This window comes from Larus michahellis, chromosome 21, assembly GCF_964199755.1.
Source record: "Larus michahellis chromosome 21, bLarMic1.1, whole genome shotgun sequence".
NCBI lineage: Eukaryota > Metazoa > Chordata > Aves > Charadriiformes > Laridae > Larus > Larus michahellis.
In genome coordinates, this window is record NC_133916.1 from 983,729 (window position 1) to 998,575 (window position 14,847).

The 14,847-nt window shown below is 45.2% G+C and overlaps 1 protein-coding gene across 1 annotated transcript in view; it reads left to right on the forward strand.

Moving 5' to 3' along the window:
• The first annotated feature begins 322 nt into the window (after positions 1 to 322).
• IPO9 (importin 9) overlaps positions 323 to 14,847 on the forward strand; it is a 41,167-nt gene continuing 26,642 nt past the window's right edge. Inside the window, exons 1-6 of the mRNA XM_074564103.1 lie at positions 323 to 538; positions 10,811 to 10,872; positions 11,300 to 11,386; positions 12,356 to 12,557; positions 13,000 to 13,088; positions 13,374 to 13,460. Coding sequence (XP_074420204.1) covers positions 340 to 538; positions 10,811 to 10,872; positions 11,300 to 11,386; positions 12,356 to 12,557; positions 13,000 to 13,088; positions 13,374 to 13,460 — 726 coding nt within the window. The 5' untranslated portion in view covers positions 323 to 339. The remainder of the gene's footprint in view (positions 539 to 10,810; positions 10,873 to 11,299; positions 11,387 to 12,355; positions 12,558 to 12,999; positions 13,089 to 13,373; positions 13,461 to 14,847) is intronic.

Genomic DNA, 14,847 nt, shown 5'->3' on the forward strand with positions numbered 1-14,847 from the left:
CCCGGGCTCTGCCTGTCCCCTCGGCTCCCGCCATGGCAGGAGCTCCCCGGGTCTGAGGAGACGCTCGGCTCTGAAGCCTTTCAGGCTCCTGCTCCTGGGCCCGTCGGCACCCCCCGCGGCCGAGGCCGCGCCGCCATTTTCCCTCCTCACGACGACCACCGGCCGTCCCGCCGCGCCGCGAGGGGGCGCTGTGAGCGGCGCGCGGAGCCCGCCGTTTCCGCGTAGGCGTGGCCCCGCTCGGCGTCCCCCTCTCCCTCCCTCGCGCGTGCGTGCGTGCGTGCCGTGCGTTTGGCGCGCGCGGCGGCAGCAGAGCCCTGAGGGGAAGGGGGGGGGGCGGCAATGGCGGGCGCGGCGGCGGCGGCCGGCGGAGGAGGCGGCGGCGGAGGAGGAGGCGGCGGTGGTGGTGGGCCGGGACCGGGTCCGGTGGCGCAAGGGCTGAAGGAGGCGCTGGTGGAGACGCTGACGGGGATCCTGTGCCCGGTGCAGGCGGTGCGCGCCGCCGCCGAGGAGCAGGTGAAGGTGCTGGAGGTGACGGAGGGTGAGTGAGGGCCGGGCCGCGCTGAGGAAACAGAGCGGGGGGAGGTGGTGGTGTCCGGGTGGGGAAAGGCCGCCACCACCTTCTCCCAGCGTTTCCCAGTACCGGCGCCTCGTGGCCTCGTCCAAAACTTCCATCTTCAGCGCTCGGGCCGGCGGGGAGCGGGCAGCGGCGGCTGTTTTGCTCCCGGCTGTAGGCGGGTCCCCGGTTTCCCTTGAGCAGCCCCTGCCCCGCCTCGGGAGTTCAGCTGCGGGTTCGGCGGTGGGACTTCTCTAGGGCTGGCCCCGGCCTGCAGCGGAGGTTGCCGGGCGAAGCCTCAAGGCACTGCTCGCCTCTTGAGTGGCAAGAGGGGAACGTCCATGGGGCAGTGTGGGGAGCAGCCTGGAGTTGTGTGAGAGCTGAGTGACCAAGGAGCACTCTAAGCTTGCTACTGGTAGGACGTGTAGGGGGAGGTGGGGTGGCAAAGCAGCAGGCCTGTTGCTTTGGGCACCTCTTTCCACCTGAGCCCAAGTCTCCAGGGTTGCTCCCGTGATGGTCATGGAGAGCCTTCCCTCTGTGTGGTGGTCTGCATGCCCTGTCCCACTCCCACAGTGATCCTTTCCGCATCTGGACATGTGTGCCCCTTGTGCGTGCCCATGTTATCATAGAATGGTTGCAGCTGTAAGGGACCTTGAACATCATCTAGTTCCAACCCCTCTGCCATGGGCAGGGACACCTTCCGCTGGACCAGATTGCCCAAAGCTCCATCCAGCCTGGCCTTGAACACCTCCAGCAATAGGACATCGACATCCTGCATGTCATCATCTGTATGTGGCGTGTTTTAGGTTGAGTGTGGTCAGGATGGAGATATACCCTCTTGTGTGAAGCTCCTGCACTGGGGCTTCGTTGTGTGTTTCTGAGAGCTGAGGACATGGAAGACACTGGAGCTGGACGGCAACGGGCCTATGGCTTTGATAAGGCAGAGCTTAAAAGAGCAAGCACCCCAAATTCAATCAGTGTCTCTAATTATTCCATTACTCATCTGACCTTTTTATGATAGCACTAAGCCAGCTCATGCGCTTGCTGCTTTTCCTGGGTGGAAGCTTAAAAATTTATTGATGGTAATATTTTATTTCACTTCAGCTCAAATTTTATGGCCCATCCCAAAGAACTGCAATTTGTAGGAACCACTGGAAGATTTGCAGACAGTCTGCTGTGACAGGAGCTGGGCGCTGGAGAGCTTGGCACTGCAGCCCTTGGCCCTAAGTTGTGCCTGTGGCCTGGCAGCATGATGGGCTGGTTGTTCGTGGACCCTCCTGGAAATTTTGCCTTACCTTTGCTTGATTTTGCTATTATGAAAGTGTTTTGTGCAGTGTTTTAAAGTCTTTCTGCCCCTGAACTTTAGCGCAGAAATGTTATCAAAGGAAGCTCATGGTAAAGAGAAGGAAGGTGTAAGGGCATGACTGGGTCAAGGATGGTGTTATGATTACGTTACTCTGCAAATGAGACTGGAGTGATGAAAGGAAGGCAAATTATTTGATAAAATGTTTCTTGTTGTACAGTCCCTTAACATGCGGTTGTAACGCTCAGGGTAAGTCTTCCTTGATGCATCTGTGTGTTGGTATCACAGCTATTGGAGGTTTTAAGGAGTGATTCAATGGCATTGTTACAGTGCGAGTCTGGAAGTGCTGTGAGGTTCATTGAGCCATAGAGCCTTTGCCTTGCATGTTACTCCAGTGAAGTGTGCTCTTCAGTGGCAACTTTTTTTCCCCCCAAACAGTCTGAGTCTTACCACAAGAAATGAAATCAAGTTTGTGTAATGGTTTGGTTAACAGATTTCCAGAAAAGAGTATTTTTTAAGGGCTGTAGGTGATGGATGTCCCTAAGGTCCCTTTGAGAGCCCACAAATGCAACAGGATTACATTTGGTGAATAACATTAAGGGCAAGAGGAATGGAGTCATCTGCGCTTCTGTTTTTTTACTGTTTTACAAATAACAGTAAAAGTCACCGAACACTTCTCTGCAGTTGCAGTCCCAGAGCTGCACAGGCCAATTGCAGGACCTGTACTTGTGACCTGGAGAAGGCTACAGAATGCGCTGTCACGCAGCTTGCAGGTGACACCAAACTGGAGGGGAGGCGGTTGATGTCCGTGAGGACAGGGCTGCCACCCAGAGAGCCCTGCGGGAATGGACCAAGAGGAGCCTCTTGAAATTCAGCAAGGACAGATACCAAGGTCTGCACCTGGAACAGGAGGACCCGCCACAGGGATGCAGGTCAGGCACTGCCTGGCTGGCGAGCAACTTTGTGGCAAAGGGCCTGGAAATCCTGGTGGCTGGTGAGCTGGACAGCGTGCCCTGAAGGCCACCTGCATCCCGGGCTGTATGAAGAGGATCAGAGGCAGTGATCAGCCCTCTCTAGTCAGCACTTGTTACACCACATCTAGAATACTTGTCCTGTTTTGCTCCCACCCCACCAATACAAGGAAGACAGTGACAAATGGGAATGAGTTCAGCAGAGGGCCATTGAGTTGTTGGGGGAACTGCAGCACTCACCATGTGAGGAGACGCTGGGGGAGAGGGGTTTTCCAGTATGGAGACAAGAGGGTTTTGGGGGTGGATCTGAGAGCAGGTTCTGGTAAGTTTGAGGAGGTTGTCAAGACACTGGGGGTAGGAGGGGGTGAAGGAAAACAGGCACAAATTGAGACAAGAGGTTCAGACTGGATATAAGGAGAAAGTTTTTCACTGTGAGGAGAGGGAGAGCCAAGCTTTGGAGCAGATTGTCCGTAGAAGCTATGCTGGTTCCATCCTTGAGTATTTCCAAGACCTGCCTAGAAAATGCTTTGAGCAACCTGATCTGATGCTGCTTTGATCACAGGGGTTGGACTGGGGACATCCTGAGGTCTCTTTCAGCTGAATTCTGCGCTTCTGTGATTCCTCCTCGCTTGTCCTAATGAAGCAGCATGAGAGGAATAAGCTATATTCTCCTTTCTGTGCTGTCTTTGATATGGAGAAACTTGTAAAAACCAAGAGGAGGAGCTAAAGGAATACATTGTTTGCCAACACCGTATTATTGAGGTAAAGAAACGTAAATCATGTGTATCACAAGTACTTTAAAGAAGCAAAAAATGTAGTATCATAAAGCAGCGTAAAGAAGGTGCTGAAAGTAAAAGTGACGGCAGTAGACAAGAGCGCAAATACTGGCACTTTTAATGAAAAATAAATGAAGGTAGGCAAACAAAAATTAGGAAAAAACTTGTTAAAGACATCAAAACTTATGATGCTTTCAAATGTTGGAGAAGCAGGAAGTATTTCAAATGTGTTCATAACCGCCAGGTTATGAAGTGTGCAAGGTATATTCAAGGAGTATAAGGCTTGCAGAAAGCTTGCAGAAAAGCGGAATTCCTTGTGCTGATGTTGACTTAACTTGTTGCATTGAGGGGCCTCTGCAGAAGACACGTTAGAGGGTCCACGTCGGGTTGAAGCATGAGCAGGAGCAGTTTCACTTACCAGTTTACTTTAAACAGCAAGTGCTACAGGATGTGTCTCCAAGGGTTTTAAAGGGACTGAAATATTAAATTCCTGTGTTAGGAATTGTGCTGTAAAACTTGCGACTTAAGGTCACTTAGGCACCAGACAAATACAAGTTGGTAAACACAGGACAGCTCTTAGTAAGGGCTCTAAGGTGATGGGTGGAGGGGTGAATGTTGGGTTTGTTACAGCTGAGTCGATGTGGCTTTTGCTCTGCCTGCAATACTAAAATTATGTTTAGAATTGGAACGAGGAGGGGAGGATACATGAGATTGTTGTGGCAGAGTTGATCTATGTTTAATAGAAGACTTGTCTGAAGGTGCCCTGGGACTGCCAAAAAGCTTTTAGAAAATTCCCTTACTGAAACTTTTTGAAGAAGCTAAACTGCTGCAGACAGCACTTGAATTAATAACTGATTAAAAGCTGGAAGACAAGAGACAGAAGTGACTGGTCATGTTTCACATGGCAGGGAGATAATCAGGAGTCCCATGTGAAGCTGGACTGCTCAGCACGTCTGTAAACGATGTGGAAAAGAGTGAATACTGCTGTGGCAAAGTTGCTGATAGTGCTGCTCAGTCTAGCCAGAGTGAGAATCAGTGGCAAAAATTACAGACTGATTTCACAAGTGTGACATGGGTGTGCAAGCAGTAGGTATAGGTCAGTGTTGGTCAGCAAAGTAATGCTGGGGGAGGAGGAGACAGCCCAGATGATACCTTAAAGAGTAACGCTAACTATGCTAACTATTGTCACTGGGAGAAGAGATCCCATGGCAGTGTGGAGAGTTTCCTGAAAACACCCATTCACTGCTCTGTCGTGCTTGGAAAGCCAAATGGACCGTTAAGGAGGGAGCAGAGAACAAAGCGCGACATAAATTCCTCATGGCTCTGCAGCCTGAGTGCCGCATGCATTACTGGCTTGCTGCTCTCAGGAGGGCTAAAGCAGGGCAGTAAAAATGCAGCACAGACATTCACAGAGGTGTGGAAAAGCTTCTGTTCTCAGAAGGAGCGAATACATTGACTTTTCTGACTGAAAAAGGTAGTAGAAAAAAAGGTAGGCTCTAAAAAAGGAAGAAAAAAGAAGAAAAAAGGTAGGCTCTAAAATCGTAAGTGACAGAGAAGGCGAGTGAGGAGTGACTATTTGTGACTTCTTGTAAAGCTAAGATCAGATGAAAATGAACCTTGAAACAAGCAGAAGGAAGTAGGTTGTTTCCTCCAGTGTGCAAACTATGGAACTCATTGCTGTTGGATGTTAGAGGTTAGAAAGAGTTTAAAAAGCTTAACATTCCTGGAGGAAGAAACTCATCAAGAACCATTAAACACACTGGTCGGATACAACACCTGCTTCATGGCATTTCCCAAGGCCAGGATTTCCGAGGAGGTGTGTTGGGGGAAGCATTGCTCTGCCCTCACCTCTTTTCTTAAGCTGCTTGCAGGTTGGGTTGTGTAATATGGTTAAGCCAATACAGCAGTTACCTCTCCTTGTGTGCTGTCCCGTGTTGGCGCCCGTTCTCTTCCGTGCAGGGTTTAGCCAGGTGGAGTTGGTTTGGTTTTTTGTGAGGATGCAGTTGAGTTCCCTGAAGTGGGTTGATAGCGGATCTGGCTGGTGCTTGTGCAAAGGGATGGGTAGAAATACCCAGTCGGAGGTGAGCCTCTGGAACAGGCTGAACTGTCCAAGAGGGTAGTCTCCTGTCTGACTCAGTACAGCTGTTCTGGAGGAATACAGGATGTCAGCTCTGGAGTAAGGGCATGGTGGCAGTTTCCTGCTGTGTCACCCTTTAGCAACTTCCAAACGTGTCCCTAGCAACTCGGTCTCTTCCCTGCTTCTGCATCTTCTGTCTGCTGAGAAAGTGTGGGAATAGGCACCACCTGACAGCTTGGGGATTGGAAATGCATTATTGTTGGTCTCCAGAAAGATGGAAGTTCACCTGGTGACCTTTGTTGTCTTTAGGTTTTAATGGAACATAAATAAAAGCAGTGTCTGAGACCGTTCAGGGGGAAGGCAGGAGAAGGGAGAGCTACGGGTTGTGGGAGCAGTGCTGCTGTGTGTGTGTCTAACCTTGTTCCTGGTGAAGTGGGGATAGTGTTTCCATTCCCCCTTTATCTGGTCCATCCAGGTAACGTCATACACCACCTCCAATAGTATACGTGTGCATGCTATGGCCGGCGTCTTATGAGTTGAGGATAATTCCATAATGGGTAAAAATAATCTCTTCTTCTAGGTCTTACTGTATTGGAGAACATGTATGGAGGCCAAGCCATGTCCAGGAATGTCAGAGCAGGGACAGTGTCTTTTTGAAGGAGGTGCATGTCCACCAGGAGAGATCATACTTCAACCCTACGAAGAGGAGCAGTGTCTGTAACACATTCCTCTAAATTATGCTGATAAAGAGCTTTAATGCCAACTTCTTATATGGTTGAAAAATACCGCTATCCACTTGCATGGTTAGGTAACAAGTTTGATATTTAATGGTTGAAAGTATTAAGTCTCTGAACTCTGGAAGGCTCTTGTGCTCTGGAAATGTGGTGGTGATAGATGGTGGCTCCAGGCTGTTCAATGGCTCTTTTGCCTGTCTACGTTATGGGTTTCTATTTGCCCTTTTTGCGGGTAGAAAAGGCATTTTATAAGGCTGTCTTCAGCGTGGCTTATGTTGTGACATCTTGTGTATGAAGAGGCGCCTTCAGCTCAGTTCTTTGCAAGGTCGTTTGTTGCCAGAAGCTGGGATATGCAGGTGGCTGTGAAGATGGTGCTGACCTTGGCAAATTGACTTGTGTCGCTCTGGGCACGCAGACCCTCTTCAAAGTTTCTTGTTCATCTTGTTTGAGACTAGTCCTGTGCGGGAGACAGCCAGTGCTTTGATTTGAACGTGGTCTCAGATTTGGATATTGGCTTATGGGTGTTGTAACTGTTCTTGCAGTTATCTTCTCTTCCAGAGTAGGTGGCTCAGCACATTTAGTTTGATGCTTTAAAACTCCATTGATTCTGTGATTGTATTTTCATGATAGTTTGCTATCTCGTGATACAGATTTGTATCAGGAGAATAGCTAATAGGTACAATGACAGCACGAAGCTTGTAGTATCACTTGTGCATCACCAGTTCAGCATGTTTTTGCTTATGGTCAGTTCCTTCCTGACATAGCTGTTTTAATGCATATACGGCTTTGAGAGTGATTTCTGTGTTGCATTGGGTACCTTCCTTGAATACGTGATTTTATGCCGTAAAAACTGAGTATTTTGTGGAAGGATTCTGGAGAATTTACAAACATGACCACAATATGTAGTTCAATGGTGGTCTCCTGGCTGTAATGTGAATCATAGTAAAGTCGATGATGGGCAGAAATGAGTAGAAATCCTGTGAATGGATAAATTGAGCTCATTTTTTAACAGGAGTTAACATTTTAACATTGAACTGACTTTTTAACATGAAAATTGAAACAAGAAATGGCCGCATTGGGACACATGATATCTGACTTTCAGGAAGAAAGGTTTTCACAGCAGCAAATGCCATTATGTGAAATGCTGCAGGCATGTTTAGTGTAGTGAGAAGTTGTGAAGAAGTCATTTCAAGTGAGATACCTGAAGCCATCACGGATGCTGGAGAAGACTGGCCTGAATCTTTCTGTCCTTTGCTGAGAAATGAGGAAAACACAGCTGTAGTTTTCAGAGGTGTGCTGAAAAAAAGGAGTGTTTTTGGAGTAGTTGTTGAGCATCAAGATGGATGCTGAAGAAATTCCTCAAAGGAGCACATTTGTAGAGTGTAAAAAAAAAAAAAAAAAAAAAAAAAAAAAAACCCCAAAAAAAAACCAAAAAACAACCCAAAACAACCTATATATAGCCAAGCAAGGTACCTGCTTGCTGTTTCATCCTAGTTTGTCTGCAGATGCCTTCCATGCTCTACACTGGTTTGGCCTCATGGCTCACCGTACTTTGAGCAGGAGGTTGGACAGGGTGACCTCCTGAGGTCCCTTTCAATATGAATTACTTTATGATGTTATTGAAAACCAGTCCCGTGGAAAACGTTGCTTGCGCCTGTGTAGCTGGAGACTGCGGTGCACAAGGGGTGGGTAGATGTTGGGTAAAGAGAACTGGATTTCTGATGCTGCTGTGGTCGTGAGATCTGGTCTCTGCAAATTGATTGTTGATGCCACTGACTGTCAGTGGCCATGAGGCAGTAGATTCACCTGGGTTGGCTGCAGCAGCTACCATGGCTTCTTGCCCCACCACTGCCTATCTTAGACAATTGTCTCCCTGTTCAGACAACTAAAAGGGACCTGTAGCAGCTCCTGAACCATCTCTGTAAGGACATATTGAGCTGGAGTCAGTTGGTGCTGTCCCACTTCAACAAGGCAGGATGTGAAGTGCAGTGATTCAGTACAAAGTCCCACTCGTGTATTCCTCCTTGCTTGCTTATACTATTTTTTAGTTTGGTCTGGCTTAATTTCTCCGAAAAGTTGGGGGTGAAAGAGGTTCCATAAACTGGTTATGTGGTAGATGAACCTTGGTTGTGAGGAGGAGAGTTGGATTTCACCGATATTGAGGTTAATGGAGATGAAAAGCAGAGCTGGGAGGAAATGTGTTTGCTAAATGTTCCCTGTGCCAGGCTCTTCCTTAAAAGTTTCTAATATTTTGGTTTTACCGACGTTATCTCGGGAAGAAGATTTGATGTTTCTGATATCTCAAATCCACAAAATAGAAGTGGAGGAACTACTTATCAAGAGATGCAGTTGACCTGCAGTTACCCATGATAAAGATAGAAAGTTCCTAGCCAATTGGGAAAAAAACAATAATAAACCAATTCTTTGAGAAAAGAGGAGGCAGTGAGCTGTACAATGAAAGTGTAATTTCAGTCCCTGGAAGGATTCTTGGACCAGCTCATTAAAGAGCTTGCCAGTGGTGGTTATATAATAGGATAAATAGATGCTACACATCTAATATTGTTTTGTATGATCTGTTCTCAATAAATCCATGTAATTTTTGTTTGACGGGAGAGCTGGCTAATTGCTTAAACACGGAAGCGCTGGGTATGAATGATCTGAGTTCAGTAGGATTCCTGATATGAATTTGCCACCGTAGTCATCAGTTAAGAAGAACACAGGTTTGTAATATGTTTAAGATGCACAGTGGGCTGAAAACCTGTGCATAGTCAGTGGCTAATAGTCAAACCCAAGGGGCTTTTAAGACAGAGCTTTTGGTTGCTGCAGTAGTGAGTACACCTCTGGTTTACCAACTGCAGTCTGCTTGTAGAGCAGAATTAAAAAGATGTTGAAAAATTGTAGAGATGGCCTAAAGTCATTGAAACAAAATATTGTAAATAAGTGCAGAGTACCATATGAAAAGGGCAGAAAATCAAATGCATAAATGCAAACAGATTTAAAGGTTGCAAAATACTCACAGTAGTGAATTGCAGCTGTGTGAAGCCATTGCATTTATTCTGGCTTCTTAGTTCATTTATACCCTTTAAAAATGTGTCTGAAATGCGATACCATACTCAAGTCTGGAATATTGCAGACAGCTAGGATAATAATTACTACTACAGTTAAGAAGAGTATTACGTTAAGTACTTCTCAGAATGAGGCTCCCTGCTTTTACAGCTTGGATAAGGGTTGTTTTTTTTTCCTTTTTTTAAAAATGCATGATCAGTGAAGAAAGGTTGAAGGAACTGGGCACGTTCAGTGTAAGCATGGGAAAGTGAGAGGCAATTATCTCCCAACCCAGAAAAGCCTCTTACAAGTGAGGTGGATATTAGGAGAAACTCAGATAACCACATCTGTGAAGTGCTCAAATATGCTGCTAAAGAAAGTTGCAGAACTCTTTTTTGAGAAGAATTTTCAAGACTTTTTTGTCAGGGATGCTGTCAGCATGTTTGACCTGTCCAGGGGAGCCAGGCTGTGCTGGCAGGACCTCAGGGCATACCTTCTGCTCCGCAGTTGCTAGATCTGAAACCTCACAAATGCATTTTTTTAGCAGACAAGAGAAATTAAGTGAAGTATTTAGTACAGTTATCAGCTACCTGGAACTTAAAGTTGCAATTTGAAGCAAATTTATTGAGGCATGTGGATTTACCATACAATAACAGCTGCTCTTCCTGGTGTTTATTTCCTGTGCTCAGTCATCAACAGAATTGGTACAAGCATTTTAATTTTGCCTTCGTTACAGAATTTGCTTGGCAACTGAAAGAAGCTCTTGCTTTTTTTGACAATTTTTTTGACGGAGGAGGTCCCACAGCCTGGATGATTGTACAGCAGTTCCTGGTGCCAGTGTGCTCGGGCAGGGTTTGCCTCAGGAAGGCACCTGGTGTGTTCTGAGCGGTCTTAGGGTGTGCTTTGGGACGGCTGAAGTGACATTTCCAAATCACTCTCTGGATGAACCCGAGTTGTCTGAAAAGGAGCTGCTGGCTGACAGTCTTCTGTCTTACTCCATCCTGGATCTTATCCACGCATCCCTCATGTAGGAATTTTGCTAATGATGTTACACTGTAGATAAGATTTATTTTTTTTTCCAAGTTGTAGACCATTTGCTTGTTTTTAACCTGTGTTGCAAAATTTTTTGCCCACGAGAGAAAAATAAGATGCTGAGAAAATAAATGAAGCTTGTGCAGAGAGCATAAGGGAGAATTAATGCTCATGATTCATTTGAGTAACTACGCTTTGGAATTGTCTTCTCCTTCCCACATATGAGTCATTGAATTGGTATGATGTCTTTCTCCAAAAATCTTGATGAGTTTTGCTGTGTGGGAATAAAAGTTATGATACCGACTTTTTTTTCTTGCAGAATTTGGTGTTCATTTAGCAGAACTGACTGTAGATCCCCAGGGAGCTCTGGCCATCCGTCAGGTGAGTATGCCTGGAACTGTAGAAAGAATTTTGATGGTTGTTTCCTTGTTCTTTAAAAGACTCATGTTTCCAGGTGAAAAATTGAAGGTAGCTTTCTATTACTGCTTCTCTGTTTTCTTTTACAGTTCTCTAGAGTCATTATTTTCTCTTTCAACATTATTCAGGTGTTATATACTTACCTTTTTGAAAATAGTGCTTTTTACTCAATGCATTGCATCCATTGCTCAATGGATGGCCCTCCGTTCATCTTTGTACTGCGGTAGCTTTTCTTTGTCCGTTTTGCAGAGATTTTTTGCATTTTTGGCACGCCCTGTTGCCCCTCTAGAAGCAGCATGGTGGGACGGGAGGCTGAGCAAATGGGTCAGGGGTGACACTTGCTGTGGTTGCAAGATTTTTTTACTGATTCTTGACCTCTCTTCTAATGCAGCTAGCGTCTGTCATTTTGAAACAGTATGTGGAAACTCACTGGTGTTCTCAGTCAGAAAAGTTTAGACCTCCAGAGACCACAGAAAGGGTAAGATTTGGTTTCATGTTGTCTACTTTGAGGCACTTTATCCATCAAGAATATTAATTTTGTATGTGGTTTTAAAAGTGCCAGTGCTCGTGTGTATTATGAGGATTAATAGCTTCAGTTAAGGTTTTCTGCTGTTTTCCACTTCGAAAATCTGTTTTCAGTTGCTTAAAACAACACAGGACTTGAGAAGCTTGGGCTAATTTCTGTAGGCTGAAAAGTTCAGCCATAGTAGTTCTGCAGCTCTAAGAGCAAGACTAGAAGAAAGCTGCTGTGTAAGTTTTACAAATACTGATTCTGGCAGTCCTTTTTCAGAGATCTGCTAAATCTTGTGTTTTTCAGCTTTGAACTTAAAGGCTATTTTCCCATGACAAATTTCAGTTTAAAGGTCTGATGGATTTCACTAAAAATCTGTTCAGTAGGAGTATCTAACAGCTAAAAAGGCTGGAGATTCTAGCCCTTTGCCACTTTGACTGTTGACTGGACCATCTTTCACATCTAGGGTATGATTCATCCCATCCAGAGACAGTTGCTTGAAATAGATCTTGTGAATTATGCCCCAGAAGGGCTGGCTGTTTTTTTCCCATCCCTTCGCAGTTGAGTGACTAGTTCTTGTTTACTAAAATCTTCCAAAGCAAACATAGTCCCTGACACTGGTGCTGGGATTTATCTTGTCTAATGCTGGATGTCTTCCATGTAGACATCCGCATCCTATCTAATTGCAGCTGTGAGCTCTTTATTGTATGCTTGGCCGAGTGTTCTGTGTGAGAAGAGTGCTACGTTAAAACACACTGTGCACTTTTCCATAAAAGAATTACGGGGTGTAGTGTGCAAGGTTTGTTTGTCTCATGAGTGTTCATTTTGTAAAACCAATATCGAATCAATAGCAGGATACAGTCATAGCTGTAGAAATTTTATTAAATTCTTTCATGACTGGGAATCTGTTTTGCTAAATAACGTTATTCTCTACAGGCAAAAGTTGCTATTAGGGAGCTCCTACCCAATGGGCTGAGAGAGTCGATCAGCAAAGTGCGCTCGAGCGTGGCTTATGCAGTTTCAGCTATAGCCCACTGGGACTGGCCTGAAGCCTGGCCCGAGCTCTTCAATCTCTTGATGGAGATGCTGGTTAGTGGAGATGTGAATGCAGTGCATGGAGCCATGAGAGTGCTTACAGGTATGTGTATGCGAGAGCTTTGGCAAGGCTGATGTAGGAAGTGGTTTAGGCTTTTCCTTACCTTAGTATCCTATCGCTTTTCACTCTAAATTGAAGAAATTGGAATTTCCTGCTTCTCTTCTCCTAGGCGTGATGCAAGTCGGTTGAATTGCACGATCAGTAGATGTCATGAAAGCTGAGGGGGAAGGTTCTGTGCTACAGGTGTATAGCTCAGAAGGAACTTTAATTGTAACACCCTGTTTTCCAGATACCTGCAGTTTTTAGCATGGTATTTTTCTGCTTGCCTTCAAGGATTGCCATGGCTAGGCCAGATGACAGTGGTCTAGTCAAGTACGAATCAACCTGTTTCCCGTATGCTTAATGTTTCCCAAAGATTCTGTTGTTGCTGTTGCCTACAAATTTGTTTTCTTATAAGAACTTCCCTTCTTTTTCCACTTCCTAGAATTTACCCGGGAAGTGACAGACACACAGATGCCACTTGTTGCTCCTGTTATTCTTCCAGAGATGTACAAAATTTTCACAATGGCGGAGGTATGATCTTCACTGTTAAGTTGATACTGAATGGCATTAGTGGGAATGTTTCTTGGAGCAGAGAAGCTCCAGATTTAATGATTAAGCTGTACTGTAGCATAAGTTAGACTTAAAGAATTTTCTTGATGATGTGGTACTTGATGGCAGCTATGTTTCAACAGAAATGTTGGAGCCAATGATAAAATAAGAGAATCAAGTTAAAGCCAAAAATAAATACAATTAAAAGAAAAGTAAAGGAAATAAGTATCTTGTGTTCCTGATCTATTGTTTAAACTTGTTTTTTAGGTGTATGGTATTCGCACAAGGTCGCGTGCAGTGGAGATATTTACCACGTGTGCCCATATGATCTGTAATATGGAGGAGTTGGAAAAGGCAAGAGTTTAACTTCCTGTACAACGTATATTGAATTCAAACCGAGCAGCGTTCTAAATAATCATTAATATGAAAATGAAACGTTGGAGAATTATATATTCTGTCACCTATAATTCTGGGGAAGAGGGTGTAATTTAAGACATGTAAAGTGGCTAACTCCCTCCTTTACATGCAGGCCTTGATACTGTGATTTGGTTTCCATAATTAAGTTTAACTTGCAACTTACCAACAGATGTGCCTGGAACGGCTCAGAGAAAGGCCAGTCGGCATGGGGAGGAGATAGGGATTTCCAAACAAAGGAATGATACACTGTTGTGGCTTCCAGTGTCCAGGTGAACCGTGTGTCCTGATAAACTGCCAGGCCTTGGCCATCTGGGTTACGGTGGGCATTTTTCTGGCCCTTGGGCGAGGCATTGGTTATAAGCTCCAGGAACTTCGTCGGTTGCTTTAGTGTGCATGTTAGCCTTTTGTTCCTAAAGGGGTGGTGGAAACCAAACCAAATGTTAAAAGAATAGCTGTTAAGAAAGAAACACTATGGAGTTAAGCAGCTTTATACACATGAGTCTCCTGTACAGCACTGCGCACATCTGCATCTTATATGGCCTTTGCCAAGTTGGTTTCCCAGCACTCCCCAGACTATAAATTGTTCCTTTTAACTTTTTTTGGGGTGAAGACAAGAAAGGGTGACTCTCAGTCCAGTGGCTGGTTGTTGCTGAGTGGCTATATCTGCTGTTTCCTCCCTGTTTGCACAGGGAGCAATTCAGCGCAGGCTTTTGGGAAGTCCTGATAATTACACCATATCTACTCTGCACTGACAAGGTTACTTATGCAATAATATTACGCGGCTGGTACCAGTATCCAAAAGATTGTGGTAGCTCCCCACTGCCTTATTCTGGAGGAGGGCTGAAAGTGTCCTTTACGTTGTATACAAAACTTTTTCTATTGAAATTGGCCTAAAAAAAAAACAACAACAACAACAAAAAAAAAAAAAAAAACAAACAAAAAAACCAACCAAACAAAAAGAGGCAATCGTTTTATAAATTGCTAAGGTGTTATTTCATAGTTGATTTAAACATATGACTTTGTTGTCTTAGCTATGGAGTTATGAGAAATATTCGCCACAAAATTATTTTTATCCGGTATTACTTGCTGTGACAAGTACTGCTCATGGAGTGCTTTGACATCTGGAAAAATAATTACTGCATTTTCCTGGGAAGAATAATGATGGTAATCTTCAGGCCAGTTGTTGATACTGGGCTCACAAAGAGCTTGTTTGGTTTGGGGGAGGGTGGCCCAGGAGGGAGATAAATGTCACCCGCAGCGCTCAGTCTAATTGCTGGTGTGGGATGTAGTCACCCCGGGTTTCTTTTATAGCCTGAGGAGGAGG